Raw genomic sequence first — 16,306 nt, 5'->3', positions numbered from 1 at the left:
CGACAAAGATGCTAGCTTACACATACAGTGTGAAATATCTGTTATAGAAATGGCAGGGATGATTCCATATTGAATAGAAATATGTCTTGTATTCTGTCAATGATCCTACAATGTTTGGTCATCCAGATTACATTTGAATGCCTCCAGAGCTAAATACAGAATAAGATAGCATTACTCTCAAAGGGATAAGATATCCCTTTGCTTACCATTCAGTTGTTCTTTTCATTCTGTGAATCAACTAACAGTAAAAAAATCAAATTTCAGAAAAGTATCCAATGCAAAATTTTAAAAAGACATACCTGACTCTAAACCATATGCAGCAAAGCAATTACAAAGCATTTTCTTAATGCTTCTTTGCCCTTTAACAGGTTCATCCTGTAACTCCTATTTTCTTCAGATTTCTGGTCAACACAGTTCAAACTTTGGGGTAGTTTGTATTTTGAAGAATAATTCAAGATCTTACTTCTTAAAAACCAAAGCAGCTTCTTCCCAAAGCAGTGGTCATTGCATTGAAGGTGTGTCTATGCAAGCACAGATGAATGTATTAATGTAGTGATAGTATCTTCATTCCTCCAAGGAGTATCCTTCACACCTTGGGGAAATTTTCTTTCAAGACATTAATTAAGAAACCTCTTTCCTACTATCCTTTCTTTGGAGTGTTTACAAGCAGCTTCTGCCTGAAGTAGAGCCTCAGGGCCATGGTGCATGGCATCAGCTTCATCAGGTTCCTCCTCATGGTGACCTCCGAATCAGATCACTCACTCATCCTTTGATATGGAAGTGGGCTCCCGGGTTTTCATCACTTTGCTGAGTGCTGCTTAAGAGGATGGAGAAGCCCGCTATTAGATGTTGACATGGCATTGGTTTTTCCTTATTAAATGTGACAAAAAGGGGAACAACACATGATTAGTACAATATCTGGCCTTTGTGAAAGAAATATGGGGATGAGATTGGGGAAAAAGAATTAGCATTTCTGAGGTGGTAGTGAATGTATCAGTTATGAAAAGAAAGGTTGGGGAAGAGGGAAAGAGAGAGAGAGAAAAATCAGTGAATCATTGGATTTAAGCCTAAAGCTGTCCTTGTAAACATGGTCATATTTGTCCAATAGTGGACAAAATATTGCAATACGTTGACAGCTACTTATTTATATCAATTACTATACATTTTCAAATCTTTTATCATGTAAATTAGAGTGCAGTAAATCTCATCTGTAGAGTGGGGAGCTCTAAACAAGTGATCTATCTGACTATCCAATCTGCTGTCTACATGTTCCCTGTATGTGACTAATTCTACACAAGCTGTGTTGTAGCATTTCGGAGTCTTGGATTTAACAGTGTGAATGCAAGTGAGAAAACAAGGACACATCCAGATCATATATTTTTAATATTTCTTTCCACTATCAGCAACCATTTTGGGCAACAGTAGAGAAACAACACAGCCGTATTATTTGAATCTCGAGCAAGTTTCCCAATATACTCTTATATATTTTCCCTTGGAAGGATTCCCATTAAACAGTGGCAATTCTTTCAAGCAAATATTAACAATTAAGTTCCCTCTTTCTTAAAAAGATGACAATCCTGATGCCTTTAGTGGCTACAGAATTCAAATGATTTTCTTTTCTGAGGCCAAAGACAGGATGCCAACCTTTGAGAAGATATTCTGACAATCAATTCCTCCTTTCCCCCTCTCTATCAGCCTCCCACGCTGACTGTCTTTGAGGGAAGGGAATTCAAATCTAACCTTAGAAAGGCGGTGGGGGAGGGAGGTATCTTTGGGGCACTCTAGCTCAGAAAAGGCTACATGCCCAGGATTTCAAGGATCATAAGTGCTTTCTCTTCTCCTCACAAGGTGAATCTGGGGGCCTATGTGGCCCCAAATCCATTCTTTGAGCCTCTAAAGGTCTTCTTACCACTAATGCTGAAAATCCATGGCAGAATTTCCTCCATTTTAAAACCACAAGTACCACAAAAACAATGTGGTCGTGGGCCACTCGTACTCTAGTTACTGAGACAATTGACATCTTGATACCCAGATTATTTTTTCATTTAAACCCAAACAGAGGGCCACAGACAGTCAAACAAGTTGTGCTTCAATTATCCCTTGCTACCAAAAACAGTCCAAGCAAGCTACGGCTGGTCCCCTTTCAGCCAGTTATTGGCAATTGCCATCAGAAAACAAAGTTTCAAAGGTAGCCCTGCCTTCACAGTGGTTTCAAAAGTAAGAAATAGAGCTCACTTGACTTCTAAGAAGAAAGTGACGCAACTGAAGCATTCCATTTCAGTCCCCTTCAGAGATTTATTTTTTATTTGTTTATTTATCTATTTATATAGCTGTCCATCTCATATGAGATGACTCTGGGTGGCATACAATAATTAAAAAAATAAATACATAAAAACAGCTGCATGCATGCATGCATACATACATACATACATACATACAGTACATAAAGACACCCTTGGCCTTCTCTTGCACCACTTGCACTATGAAGGAAGGTGGCCAAGGGATCTCCTAAGCTAGGCTGTCCAGTGTGGACTGCAGGAATAACCTCTGCCTGGGCCAGAGAGGGCAAGCCTGAAGACCCCTCAGTTCTCCCTCAGTTCTCCCAGGAAGGATGAGCCAGAGGTGTTCTCTGCCCACCTCCCTCTGGCACTAATGGCCAAAACTCCTAACCAACAGAACCTGGAGATTTGCCCATCTGGCACCTGCTGCCAAAATGTGTCCTCCCTTAGGATGTCTAACGTGTCCTCCTCTAGGATGTGCTGGCCAGGAGCTTTGGCTGGTGTTTGTCAGAGGAGGCAGTGGGGTGGCACTGCTAGTCAGCATGTCCGGAAGAGTTCCTAGCCAACACTTCCTGCCTACTCATCTCTTTCGTGTATGAGCTCTCCAAGAGGTTGGCTTCAGATGACAGGTAAGATATTGATGGGAAGGGAGAGATTCCTGCCTCCATTGTAGCAGCAGCCAAAAGTCTCCTGGACTGGGTGGGAAACCCTGTTTCCCCTTTTGTACTTAGGTTTGTAGTTACTTCAGACTTTTTTTTCTCTCTCTCTGTTCTACGTAATGATAATAGCATTGGTAGGGGTGCTGAGAAACGGCAAAGAATAGGAAGAAAAGTCAAGATATTAGCCATGACGGTGCCATTGAAGCTTCACCCCTTTTTTTTTTTTTTTTAAGGTGTGTGAGACTTTGCAGCATCTGTTTCCATTATTTAGACACAGTGGACACAAGAGCGCCCGTTGGAGGAACAAAGGAAGTAGATTAATAGGAAACTAAAGCGATCTTTTGAACCCATCTATACCAGCTCTCTTCCAATGGTCCCTGTGGCTTCCTAAGATTCACTTCATGATCCCTGTAGCTCTATGTTCCCATTGTATAATCTAGATTTCAAGCAATTTCCTCCCCTCCAAGGGCAAACCCCCAACATAGTTTATTACACAATGCTTCCACAAGGATCAGCTCTTCCAAATTTTGGAATATTTTCTTGATGAAAGCGATTAAGTATCTTGACAGCAGAACTCAAGATTTCTTACTTCATAGCAATTCACATTTGTTTGCGCTTTAATTTTTTTATCCTGAGAAGATTTTGTAGGAACTTGTCCCTTTTTAAATATTTATTACTAGCAAATATCATTTTGTATTATTATTACTATTATTGTTGTTGTTGTTGTTGTTGTTGTTATTCCATTTACTAATTCAACACTTGTTTGAAGGATGAAACTAATTGATTCAGCTTATTGAATATAGACTTAAATAGATTAAAAAGCAATCTCGCCCTACAGGTGAAAAACCACAGGCACAGGGTGCATTTGCAATGGCCTGGGAGTTGGAAGAGGACAACGTCATCCACTCCGGAAGGAGTGGGTGGCCTGTACTGGCAATGGGCAAAGCCCGGAGTGTTGATCTGCCCTTAGAGAAATCAATTTAGGCTAGAACTGGGAAAACAGAAATCCTGCTCCCTCCTGTATTTGCACCCAATCCTCTACAGCAGATTAGGGAAAATGCTGTAGGCTGTTCTGGGAGGGGTGGAAAAGCTATTCCAATTTGTTTTGCCTTTTGTAATGCCTTTAAAGTCATTGGCTGCATTCACATAACTTGTTCAACTAATTACTAGAATTATCCATTTTCTTTCTTTTCTTTTTTTTATTCATTTTATTAAAAGTTTTCAAAAGAACAGAAAAACTGACACAAATTAATACAACATACGGAGAAAGGAAGAAGAAAGAAAAAAAAGCGGGGGGAGTACAGAAAGAAAGAGTGAAAAGAAATAGAAAGAAGCAGCTTCCAATTTCTTCTGCAACAAATATAAGTACAATTACTAAATTATCTCTTACTTGATGATTACAAAAAAGCTCACTTTTTTCTATGATCCAATTTTTTTTCCTAGCCATTGAAACCACAAGTCCTAGCAGCATTTTTTTTCTCTTTCATGCAAAAAGTCTATAAGGGGGTTCCAGTCAGCCATAAATGCAGATATTGCTTTTTCTCTAATCAAAGAAGTTAATTTAGCCATCTCTGCAAGCTCCATCGTCTTCACCAACCATTCCTCCATTCTGGGTAGTGTTGCGGAATCACCCAGTTTCTGAATCGAAATCTAACCGAAGAGACTAGATGTTTACAACATATTTTTAAAATACCAAAGTTGAAACAAAACAAAATAAAACCCCATATTTACCATATTATCTAATTATTAGCTACTATACATGACAAAGATGGCACTGGTAGAAAAAATTTAGGCAACCAATTTTATTAAATTAAAACAAAATGTTAAAAATAAGCGAAGCTTGATTTTGTTTTGGCTGACTTTACTAGGCTCTTGGACGAAAAATATACCTGTTCCATTGCAGATCCTTGTTGAGACAAGAGATTCTAATATCTGAACTCTTCCTTAGAATTAATATTCTAACTGAACTGTGAAACTCTGCCCTAGTCATTTTATTCAGGGATCATTATCTCGGCACTGGTTTGTAAATTAAATGCCTCGTTTTCACCAACCAAGGAAAAGACTCTAGTACTGTAGGGATTCCCAAGGCTTTAACTGGGGTGGAGAAGCAGCTTAACTTCGTACAGAAACAGACTCTGTATTTTTACAGGTTCTTTTGTCTAAGAAGTTGGATTATCTTTTTCTAACACCGCAGGGTCAGGATCACTCAGGGCCCTTGGCAGTCTTGCCTGAGCTCCCCCTCTGCCCAAAGGGGTTTCTAACAAGTCAGGGGATCTGCATCCTAGTTTGATTCCCAGACAGCGGAAGGAAGGAAGGAAGGAAGGAAGGAAGGAAGGAAGGAAGGAAGGAAGGAAGGAAGGAAGGAAGGAAGGAAGGAAGGAAGGAATCTCCGTTATTCCTTGCCACTCCCTAAAACGGACTGTTTTAGTAACCAAAATAAGGGACATTTGCATACTTTTTCATTGCTATCAAATAAAAACGTCTTTTAATTGAAAAATACTTGATTGCTTTATTTCCAAAAATGTTTTATTTATTTATTTTTAAATCGATTCATATAGCTACCCATCTTAGTACCTGATGCTTACAACATTAAAACAAATGAAAGCATATACAAATACAAAACAAACAAGAAATAAAACAAATAGCAGTTGGAGAATCATAAAAAGCCCTCAGCACAGCCAGGAAATGGGCTGCATCACATGCCCAGGGCCCCAGGCTTCGGCCCATATTGTATGATGTTAGATCACCCAATAGTCCAAAGAAAGCGTCCTTGTTTGTCTATTTATACAGCTGGAGTTCAAGTTAGTCCCCTCCTTAATTGCTTGAAGATTAAGCAAAATGAGCTATTTCAAAGGGGATTCCAGTGATTTTCATGTAATTTACTACTTCATACATACATACATGTTATTTACCTTGGATCTATTTTGAAATGACTTTTCTCAATGCGGCTAAAACATCCCGGTTCCTCAGGCTATATATGAAAGGGTTAATCATGGAAGGGAAAACGGTTATAAACACTGAGTTGATACTGGCCCTTTCTGCTGAATAGGAGGATGTGGGTATCATGAAGGTCGAAATAGCCCCTCCGTAGAAGAACCCCACCACACACAAGTGGGACAAGCAGGTGCCCAAGGCTTTGTGGCTCCTTTCTGTGGACTTCATCCTCAGAACCTGCAAGAGAATGGCCAGATAGGAAGCAAGGATGACTGAGACAGGGAGGATGAAAAATAGGAGATTCACAAAATATCTTGCCTTTTCCAATGCAGAATTGTCTGAACAAGACAGTTGTATGAGGGCTGGAAGCTCACAATCATAATGAATAATCACATTAGTCTTGCAGTAGGGAAGAGGCAGGATGTAGAGACAAGAAATCAGTGCCTGCACAGAAGTGCAAAACCAGACAACTACTGACATAAGACAGCATAGTTTGCTCCTTAGGAGGACTGGATACTGCAGAGGCCTGCAGACAGCCACGTATCTGTCATAGGCCATGATAGCCAGGATCAGGCATTCCGCTCCTCCCACAGTCATACTGACAAAAATTTGGAGAGCACACCCATAGAGTGAAATGGTGTACCTTTTGGTTGCAAAATTCACGGTCATCAAGGGAACAATGGCAAGAGTTTGGCAGAGGTCCATGACAGACAGCTGACTCAGGAAAAAGTACATTGGCATATGAAGACGAGGATCCACTTTAATAAGGAATAGAAGTAGACTGTTCCCTACCAGAGCAATCACAAACATGGAATTAATCACACCAACAAAAATGGTGGGTGATTTTTGATGGAGAAGTCCAGCAAGAACAAACTCTGTCCACAGCGTTATATTCTCTTCTCCCATCCTTCTTTCACTGTCTGGATTTCACCTAATAACAAAGAAATAGCTTGTGAAAATGGATTTTATTTATTTTCCTCTTGGTTTATAGAATGAAGGAGGACACAGAAAGACATGAAAGGAAGCTGGGTGGCCGGGGAGACACTACAAGACCAAAAAGAGGCTTACATATAATCCAGTAAAACATACAGCAGGAGGGTATACATGGCTGACTTTGCCTCTTCTCAAAAAGCTAAACAGATTTGGGCCGGCCAGTGGTTCAGTGAGGAAACACTTGGGAAGCCCTGGGCTGAAATAACGTGACATGGGTAGGAGAAGCACATGAAGGAGCCAGAGAAGGAGGACAGACTCCTGCAGCCAAATCAACTCCACTCCTGTTGCACTGCTGAAATGGCATTCTTCCACTGACTGGGGATGTGATGAAGAGTCATTCCTTTTTCTTACGATGTGTTACATACCCAACAAGGGGTAATTTGGCGCAGTGGCTGAGGGCACTTGGCTAGAAACCGGAGAACTGTGAGTTCCAGTCAAACCTCAGGTACGAAGTCAGCTTCCTCAGCCCTAGGAAGAAGGCAGTGGCAAACCACTTCAGAGCATGTTGCCAAGAAAACTTCAAGGACTTCTTCAGGAAGTCACCAGGAGTCAAGCATGACTTGGAGACAAAGCACACACACACACACACACACACACACACACAGAAAGAGGACAGTGCTATCTGGCAAAAACTCAGAAGAGATACAATGGAAGTTGGGTAGGGGTTAGTAAATCACTTCCTTGTGACCCAAAATAGGTGTCAAGGGTTTCAATGGAGCAACTGAGAAAGCCAGTTTGTTGCAAAACAGCTGCAGGATGGGAGAAGAGGCCTGCATGCATAACATCGGTTTCCCAACAGCTCAGTAGGCGTAGCTCAGTCTACACTTCACAGGAAGCTTCTCTTTCTTTGATTGCTGCTGAGGTTCTGCTTGTATTTTCAGTTCGATTGTTCAGTGAAAAGATTCTTTCTTCCCAGAAAAAGTGCACTTCCCTGCATTTAACCGAAAGATGACGAAGATGCTAGCTTACAGATACAGTGTGATATATATGTTATAGAAATGGCAGGGATGATTCCATATTGAATAGAAACATGATGTCTTGTATTCTGTGAATGATCCTAAAATACTTGTTCATCCATATTACATTTGAATATGCCCCCAGAGCCAAGTACAGAATAAGATATAGCATTACCCTCAAAGGGATGAGATATCCCTTTACTTACCATTCAGTTGTTCTTTTCATTCTGTGAATCAACTAACAGGAGAAAAATCAAATTTCAGAGAAATATCCAATGCAAAACTTTAAAAAGACATACCTGACTCTAAACCATATGCAGCAAAGCAATTACAAAACATTTTCTTAATGCTTCTTTGCCCTTCAACAAGGTTATGCTGTAACTTCTACTTTCTTGAGATTTCTGGTCAAAGCAGTTCAAACATTGGGAAAGTTTGTATTTTGAAGAATAGTTCAAGATCTTATCTCATAAAAAGCAAAGCAGCTTTCTTCCGAAATCTGCGGCCATCCCACTAAAGGTGAGTATATGCAAGCGCAGATGAATGTATCAACTTAGTGACAGTATCTTCATTCCTCCAAGGAGTATCGTTCACACCCTGGGGAAATTTTCTTTCAAGACTTTAATTAAGATGCCTCTTTCCTACCATCCTTTCTTTGGAGTATTTACAGGCAACTTCTGCCTGAAGTAGAGCCTCAGGGCCATGTTGCATTGCTCAGAAGTCTTCTCACCAGCTTCATCAGATTCCTCCTCATGGTGACCTCTGAATCAAATCATTCACTCATCCTTTGATATGGAAGTCAGCTCCTGGGTTTTCATCTCTTTGCTGAGTACAGTTTAAGAGGATGTAGAAGCCCACTATTAGATGTTGACATGGCATTGGTTTTTCCTTATTAAATGTGACAAAAAGGGGAACAACACATGATTACTATAATATCGGGTCTTTGTGAAAGAAATAAAGAATAAACACTTCTGAGTTGGTAGTGAATGTCATTCTATCAGCTATGAAAAGAGAGGTTGGGGGAGAGGGAGAGAGAGAGAGAATCAATGAATGAATGGATTTAAGCCTAAAGCTGTCCTTGTAAACATGGTCATATCACCAAAAAAGTGGACAAAATATTGCAATAAGTTGACAGTTACTAATTTATATCAATAACTATAAGTATTGAAATATTTTATCATGTAAATAAGAATGCAGTACATCTCATCTGTAGAGCGGGGGGCTGTAAACAAGTGATCTATCTGACTATCCAATCTGCTGTCTACATGTTCACTGTATGTGACCAATTCTACACAAGCTGTGTTGTATCATTTTAGATTTAATTTTGTGCATGCAAGTGAGAAATCAAGGACACATCCAGACTAATTATTTTTAATATTTCTGTCCACTATCAGCAACCATTTTGGTCAACAGTACACCCTTTTTGTAAAATAAAGGATGACATGGTGCAATATGTCATGTGTTGTCGTTCATGTGAGGTTGTATTTACTTACTATTGAGAACTGCTAAGCACCAGATGATTTTTATTATGTCCTGATACATAAAACCATAGAACTCAAAGAGGGTGTACTTTCTTTTTCACACGACTGTAAGCATAATAGCATCTTTCCATTCATGTTCTTCTGCCACTGGTATGCTCACTGACACTGGAGAGTTTTGGCAAATGCCCGTGTTGGTTACTGCAGCTTAGTTCCTGTTGCAACTACACTGTCTCTCTTTTTTTACCCGATTCAACATTAGAGCCTCAGGAGTGCTATTGAGACATAGTTTTGTACAATCCAGGCAGCGCTTCTTAAAGGACTATAATGTCCAATAGTGCTTTCCCCCATCATCAGCCTAATTATAGCTATATTTGGTTTACAGATGAGGTTGTTAAGACTGAAATAGATAAAATCACCTTTTATTAAATCTGTTCACCTAGCCTGTTTAGTTTGATTGGCAAGGGTTCCAGGCAAAATCTCTCCTAAGCCTTGTAAGGACTGAACTTGGAAAGAACATGTTCTCTACCGGTAAGCCATAGAGCTTCCCCAAAACTTGATCCTAGAGCACCTGGCTCTCCTCTGCCCATCATCTCTTTGCAGTTCCAACAAATGAAAAGGGCAAAAGGCACTCCAAGCTATGCAGATTCCCGAGGCTAGCCACCTCCTTGATGGTTTTCAGAAGTTCATTTTTTTATTATATTAGATTTAAAGGCTGCCTAATTGCAGAGTGACTCTGGGCAACTTACAGTGTAAACAATAACAAAGAATAACAAACAGAGGAAAATACAGGTAGACCTCACTTAAGGACTGCCTCATTCAGCAACTCTTTGAAGTTATGACAGTGCTGAAAAAGTAACTTTACAACCAACGCCCACATTTATGACCTTCGCAGCGTCCCTCAGTCACGTGATCGCCAGTACAGTCAGTGCACATTGTCCTGTGCCTGACCTGTTGTTTTTTCTCCCCCCCCCCCTTGCAGAACAGAGAGATAGGAGAGGAAGGGATTAGAAGAGAGTAAGTAGGCACACAATGGGGAATACACCAACTGTTTGCTGAGTGTACCTGGGGCTGCTGGTGCCACTGCAATCCTTTCAATGTCTATTCCCCATTCTGTGCCTGCTTACTCTCTTGTAATCCTTCCTCTCCAATGAATGTAAATATAAACATTAATTCCCCTCTGGTTAATTATCCCAGCATCATGGTGAGCATGAGGGTGGGGGCGTGGTTAGGAGGCAAACAAGAGCTGAAGGTGTGAAACTGATCAGTCATGTCAGTTTCAAGCCAGCTGTCCAGCACTGCTGAGGTGAGCTTTCCAAAGGGCAGGGGACTGGGGAAAAGGAAAGCACGGTCATGGTCATGTGATTTCCCACTTAGTGACTACTTCGCTTAGTGACGGAGTTGCTGGTCCCAATTGTGGTTGCTAAACAAGGATTACCTACAGTGTATGTAAGTCCAAGCAAGGCAAGTTCCATATACCACAAGAATAAAAGATACCCAACAGGGGTTCAGCAATCATCCTACCCCAAGGCTGGGGAGAATAGCCAGGTTTTTAAAGACTTCTGGAACTCCATTAGGGTGGGAGCCACATGGATCTCTGGGGAAGATACTATCTCAGACTGCAGATGCTGTGACAGAGAAGACACACTTCTTGGGTGTCAGTACATGACATTGTTCAATCAATAACAAGTTTATCAAAAACTCAGCTATTCCAAAAAGAATTAGAGTGAATTTCACCTACTTTGCCATCTCCTGGTTTTTTTTTTTTTATTGCAATGGGGTTCGTGTTTGCTACAAATAAATTTAGCAACTACAAATACCATAACAATGATATTAGTTTTTTCTTAATTTTGTTAATGTTTTAATCTTAAAGTGGATGTTTTACTTCCTCCTCTCATATCTTGTACACTGCCAAGAATATAAGATCACAATGGGATATAAATCCAATAGATAAATAAAATATGGTTTACCCAGGTTCTATTTTGCAATGACTTTTTTGAATGTGGCTAAAACATCCTGGTTCCTCAGGCTATATATGAAAGGATTAACCATGGGAGGGAAACTAGTTGTAAACACAGAGTTAATAATGGCTTTTTCTGCTGAATAGGAGGATATGGGTGTCATGTAAGTCAAAATAGCTGCTCCATAGAAGAACCCCACCACACACAAGTGGGACAAGCAGGTGCCCAAGGCTTTGTGGCTCCTTTCTGTGGATTTCATCCTCAGAACTTGCAGGAGGATGGCTAGATAGGAAGCAACGATGACTGAGAAAGGGATGAGAAAAACCAGAAAACTTCCAAGATATACTGCCTTTTCAAATGCAGAATTGTCTGAACAAGACAATTGTAAGAGGGCTGGATACACACAACGATTATGGATAATAACATTAGTCTTGCAGTAAGGAAGAGGCAGGACATAGAGAGAAGAAGCCAATGCCTGCACAGAAGACCAAACCCAGACACCTACCGACATAGTACAGCATATTTTGCTCCTCAGGAGGACTGGATACTGCAGAGGCCTACAGACAGCCACATATCTGTCATAAGCCATGATAGCCAGGATCAGGCATTCAGCTCCTCCCACAGCCAGGGTGACAAAAATTTGGAGAGCACACCCATAGAGTGAAATGGTGTACCTTTTGGTTGCAAAATTCACGGTCATTAAAGGAACAGTGGCAAGAACTTGGCAGAGGTCCATGACAGACAGCTGACTCAAGAAAAAGTACATTGGCATATGAAGATGAGGATCCACTTTAATCAGGAAAAGAAGAAGACTGTTTCCTAGCAGAGCAATCACAAACATGGAATTAATCACACCAACAAAAATAGTGGGTGATTTTTGATGGAGAAGTCCAGCAAGAACAAACTCTGTCCACAGCGTTATATTCTCTTCTCCCATCCCTCTTTCACTGTCTGGATTTCACCTAATAACAAAGAAATAGCTTGTGAATGGATTTTATATATTTTCCCCTTGGTTTACAGAATGAAAGAGGATACAGAAAGAAATGAAAGGAAGCTGGGTGGCCGGGGAGACACTACAAGACCAAAAAGAGGCTTATATATAATCCAGTAAAACATACAGCAGGAGGGAATACGTGGCTGACCTTGGCTTCTCTCAAAAAGTGAAACAGATTGCGGTCGGCCAGTGCTTCAGCGAGGAAACACTTGGGAAGCTCTGGGTTACAGACTGCAATGAGAAGTCCACTATTGCCAAAGAAGACATTGGAGAACCACTTCCATATTCTTTCCCAAAAAACTGCACGGCTGTGTCCCTGAAGTCATCAGCAATCAAGGTCTTTTTAATTTTATCACAAGATTGCAAAACAAAATTACAGAAAGTAAACCAACAACAGAATGTAGAAAAGAACTAATAAACAAACAAAAAACCTAAGCAGAACAAAACAAATAAAAACAAAACAAATAAAAAAGAGAAGGATGTTTATTAGGATCTAAATATATTACTCATATACCTTATATATTATATAGAAATCTCTGGTTTATAAAAAACACCTTTTAATATTCTATCTATATACTAGCAAAACTCGTTTCTACAACCTTCAGCTGGGCCATACAATGTGTCATGGGGCAACTATTTTTGAGCCAAGGTACCTCGAATGGGCTAACTTACAGAATGTGCCCCAAATCCAAGACCCATGACTCCTGTGGGATTGAAATTTGGGAAACCTATGACGGCTTCAGTACTGCTCTGCTGCTGCTTCACCATGGTCAGCCCAGGTCCCGCCTTCCTCTGTCCCCTGCGCCCAATCAGCTGGCAGCAAGGCCCAACGGGCGAGTGGCAATTGGCTGCCTTGGAAACAAGGCAGAAATTTGAAATCTCTTAACGGCAGTTGGTGTTGAGGGAAGGATGAGGGAGTGACCTGGATGCCAGTTGGCGAGGTAGGGCTGGCTGGGGATCGCTGACGGTCAATGGGTGAGCCCTCTGGGGACCTTTGGGGACATGCCAGGATGAGGAGTGGGGTTGCAGTTTTCCTCACAGTCCGTGAGGAAGGCTCCCTTTGTTCCACCTCCCCCCAGCAAAGTGGCAGGCAGTCCCATGGGTCAGTCAAGGAGGAGGAGGAGGAGGCTTCATGGGGGCTCTCCTGATGGTTGTGAAGGGAGGGGAAATGACACAAGCCTATAATATATCTGGAAAGGGAGGAGGGAAGGAGGAAGGGAGGGAGGGAGGGAAGGAAGGAAGGGGAGGCAGGGAGGAAGACTTCTGCCAGCTTCCCACAAGCCAGGTCGCAAGTCACTCCCACTCTCACTGCTGTTTTGCCCTTGGTCATTCTGTCTCTTTGTTTAGGTAAGGAAGTATCACTAAAATAATGATCCAGTGGGTCATGGGTTTTCTAGTTATTATTAAATTTTTAAAAAGTCACACAATGATAACATGAATTGATACTAGTTTAATATTTTTAGGAACTTGCAACCATTGATGTGACATTATTGGACATTCCAGTTCTTTAATCCAAAGTTCATAGATCACAAATAAAAAAATCCCTTGAATATCTTGGAAGCAGTCAAAGCACCTGGCCCATATTGAACTGTCAAAACATGCTTAAGTTGGAAATACTGCCACTGTTGTGAACTAGGAAAACCAAATTCTATTTCAAGCCAAGAAAAATCCTTAAAATAATCATTATATATTAATTAATTTAAAGGGGTCACTTTATCTTCTGAGAGTTTTCATCTTTCATACTAGATTAGGGCGGTAGATGTCAGCTACAACGATTTCAGATGTGGTACAAGTAGATGTAGAATTTTAATCTGGAAATGGTTTCCAGGTTGGGTTGAATTCTGTAAATATTGTTTTTCGAATACAGTGGTACCTCGGGTTACGATCTTAATCCGTTCTGTGACTCTGGTCACAATCCGATTTGGTCGCAACCCGAAGCAAATTTTCCCATAATGTTCAATGTAATTACCGTTAATCTGTTCCGGCATCCGCGGACCACGCGGCAGGGCGGAAAAACGGGCGGAAAAATGGCCGCGGACCACGTGGAACGGGTGGAAAATGGCCGCGGACCATGTGGCACGGGCAGAAAAATGGCCGCGGACCACGTGGAACAGGCGGAAAATGGCCGCAGACCACTTGGAACGGCAGAAAATGGCCGCGGATCCAGTTCGTAACCCGAGGTAAATTTTTGCGGCCGGAGCTGGTCGCAACCCGAAACATTCGTTAGCAGAGGCGTTCGTAACCCAAGGCACCACTGTACAAGATTATTTTTTACATTGATGCATACTACCACAACTTGATTTGCCAGTCTTTTATGGAGGGGACAGCATGTGATTTCCAGTGAAAAGCATAAAATATCCTTGCAATTGTTACCACATACAAAGCCAGCTCAGTATGTTTTGTGGGAACATGGGGTTTGGTAATGTTTAACGGAAAAAAAAAAATTGGCTGGAAAGAAAATTCAGCCTTTAGAATTTGTTTCATTCTATTGTAGATCTTCTTCCAGAATTGTTGGGCTTTTGCCACCAAATATGAGCAATGACCAATCTGATTAGTGCATATCCAACTATTTTTAGAGAATGAATTATCTGTTTTAGCAATCAGTCTTGGAGTAATGCATTACTGATAAAACATTCTGTACCAACTTTCTCTAAGTGCAATATTCATTATAAATGTAATACTTATCTTCCACTCTTACTTCCATTGTTGGTGTCAATTGTCATGCTTAAATTCTGCATTCATTTAATCATGCAATCTGACTTATTCAGTTTCTGAATCATACTTCACCACCAACTTACAAATAGGCTCCAACAGATATTATGAATTTTGTGTTATAATTTTTTTCAAATTCAATCAGATCTCTGAGTATTACCACCTTGTTTTTGCAATTCCTTTAGAACTATACCGCTTATTTGGAGATATTGAAGCCAGTGGGGTGATTCTGAAAGAGAAAGAATCTCCATTTTTAAAATTTTTGTCTTATTAAAACTTGGAGTAGTTTTTAAAGTTGTTTGGCAGGAAAGGGAACATGGGTGTCCATTGGGGACAGATGGCAGGCTCAGCGTCACAACTGAAGCCCTATCCCTTCTGTGTGCAAGGACAAAACTGGTGGGGCTTCTACTGCAACCACACACCCACCATCATGCAGATTTTGACATACCCAGCTGAATGCTGCTGCAAAGAGGAGAAGGGGCAATTCGAAATCCTTACTCTCTTTCTGATAAATACGTCCAACTAGCCAGTAAAGCCATCTGAAAAGTTCAGTGTAATATTTCAGATAAAAGCAGTTTCAAGCAAATAAAGTTTCAAGAGCCCTTTAAAGGGTGGTGCTACAGCAGAAGTTAATTGTGAAAACCTATCCTGTTTTTCAAGATAGGCCTAACTGTTCTAACAGGAAATGCAACTCAGCCTTGATACTAAATAGAGCTCTTTACAGTACATCTTTCCCCAGTTGCATCTAACCATTGTCAGGGGAAAAACCACGTTAAACCCGGGAGGCAGACACACCATAAAACAAGTGACTTCAAAGTTCTAAAAGCTTTATTAAATGCTAGTTCAATAAGCAAGTAAAGTTCAACCAATAGCATACAAGGTACGTACTTAGATTCACATTGCAATGCTATGACCAACTTGACCAAGCTGTCAGGTAGACAGCTTGACCAAGAGGCGTCGTTTACTTGGATGCCATCCTTTTTATCCCTTTAAACCGCAAACCACAATTGTGATTCTGAGATCATTCCCAGAACAAAGTTCAGCACGTCCCAGTGCCCTGTCCCTGGCACTTCTGTTCTCATCACCAAATTTGCAATTTCCTTCATTTTGCAAGTTCCTCTTACTTCTAGTCATTGCCATACAGGTCACATTTCAGTTATCTTGGCTTTATTAAATGCAATCAAAACTAACATTAAAACATATAGAAGGCTACTAAAATTTTCCTCTCACACCATGATCCAAAAATGTTCTGGCAACACCTTTTTTTTTTTTCCTGTGCTCCCTCTTTCTGTCTCTCTTAAGTTGATAGCATCCAATGACAGTCTCAAGGTGTTGCACATTAC

The 16,306-nt window shown here is 40.8% G+C and overlaps 2 protein-coding genes across 2 annotated transcripts; both read right to left on the bottom strand.

Annotated features, from left to right (window-relative positions):
• Positions 1 to 5,857: 5,857 nt before the first annotated feature.
• LOC148216779 (olfactory receptor 2T5-like) lies at positions 5,858 to 6,430 on the bottom strand. Its single transcript, XM_088134703.1, has one exon. The coding sequence runs from the start codon at positions 6,428 to 6,430 to the stop codon at positions 5,858 to 5,860; it is 573 nt and encodes a 190-aa protein (XP_087990829.1).
• A 4,843-nt stretch (positions 6,431 to 11,273) lies between these two features.
• On the bottom strand, positions 11,274 to 11,846 carry LOC148216778 (olfactory receptor 2T5-like). Its single transcript, XM_088134702.1, has one exon. The coding sequence runs from the start codon at positions 11,844 to 11,846 to the stop codon at positions 11,274 to 11,276; it is 573 nt and encodes a 190-aa protein (XP_087990828.1).
• Between the last annotated feature and the right edge of the window lie 4,460 nt (positions 11,847 to 16,306).

Source organism: Python bivittatus, unplaced genomic scaffold, assembly GCF_059951505.1.
Source record: "Python bivittatus isolate LINGU-HERP-01145 unplaced genomic scaffold, Pbiv_v1 ctg000080_np1212, whole genome shotgun sequence".
Classification (NCBI taxonomy): domain Eukaryota; kingdom Metazoa; phylum Chordata; class Lepidosauria; order Squamata; family Pythonidae; genus Python; species Python bivittatus.
Note: the sequence above shows the minus strand (reverse complement) of the source record. Positions and strands in the feature narration are given on the sequence as shown.

Coding starts and splice junctions, on each gene's coding strand:
- LOC148216779 (XM_088134703.1), bottom strand. CDS start 6,430: ATGGCCTATGACAGATACGTGGCTGTCTGCAGGCCTCTGCAGTATCCA.
- LOC148216778 (XM_088134702.1), bottom strand. CDS start 11,846: ATGGCTTATGACAGATATGTGGCTGTCTGTAGGCCTCTGCAGTATCCA.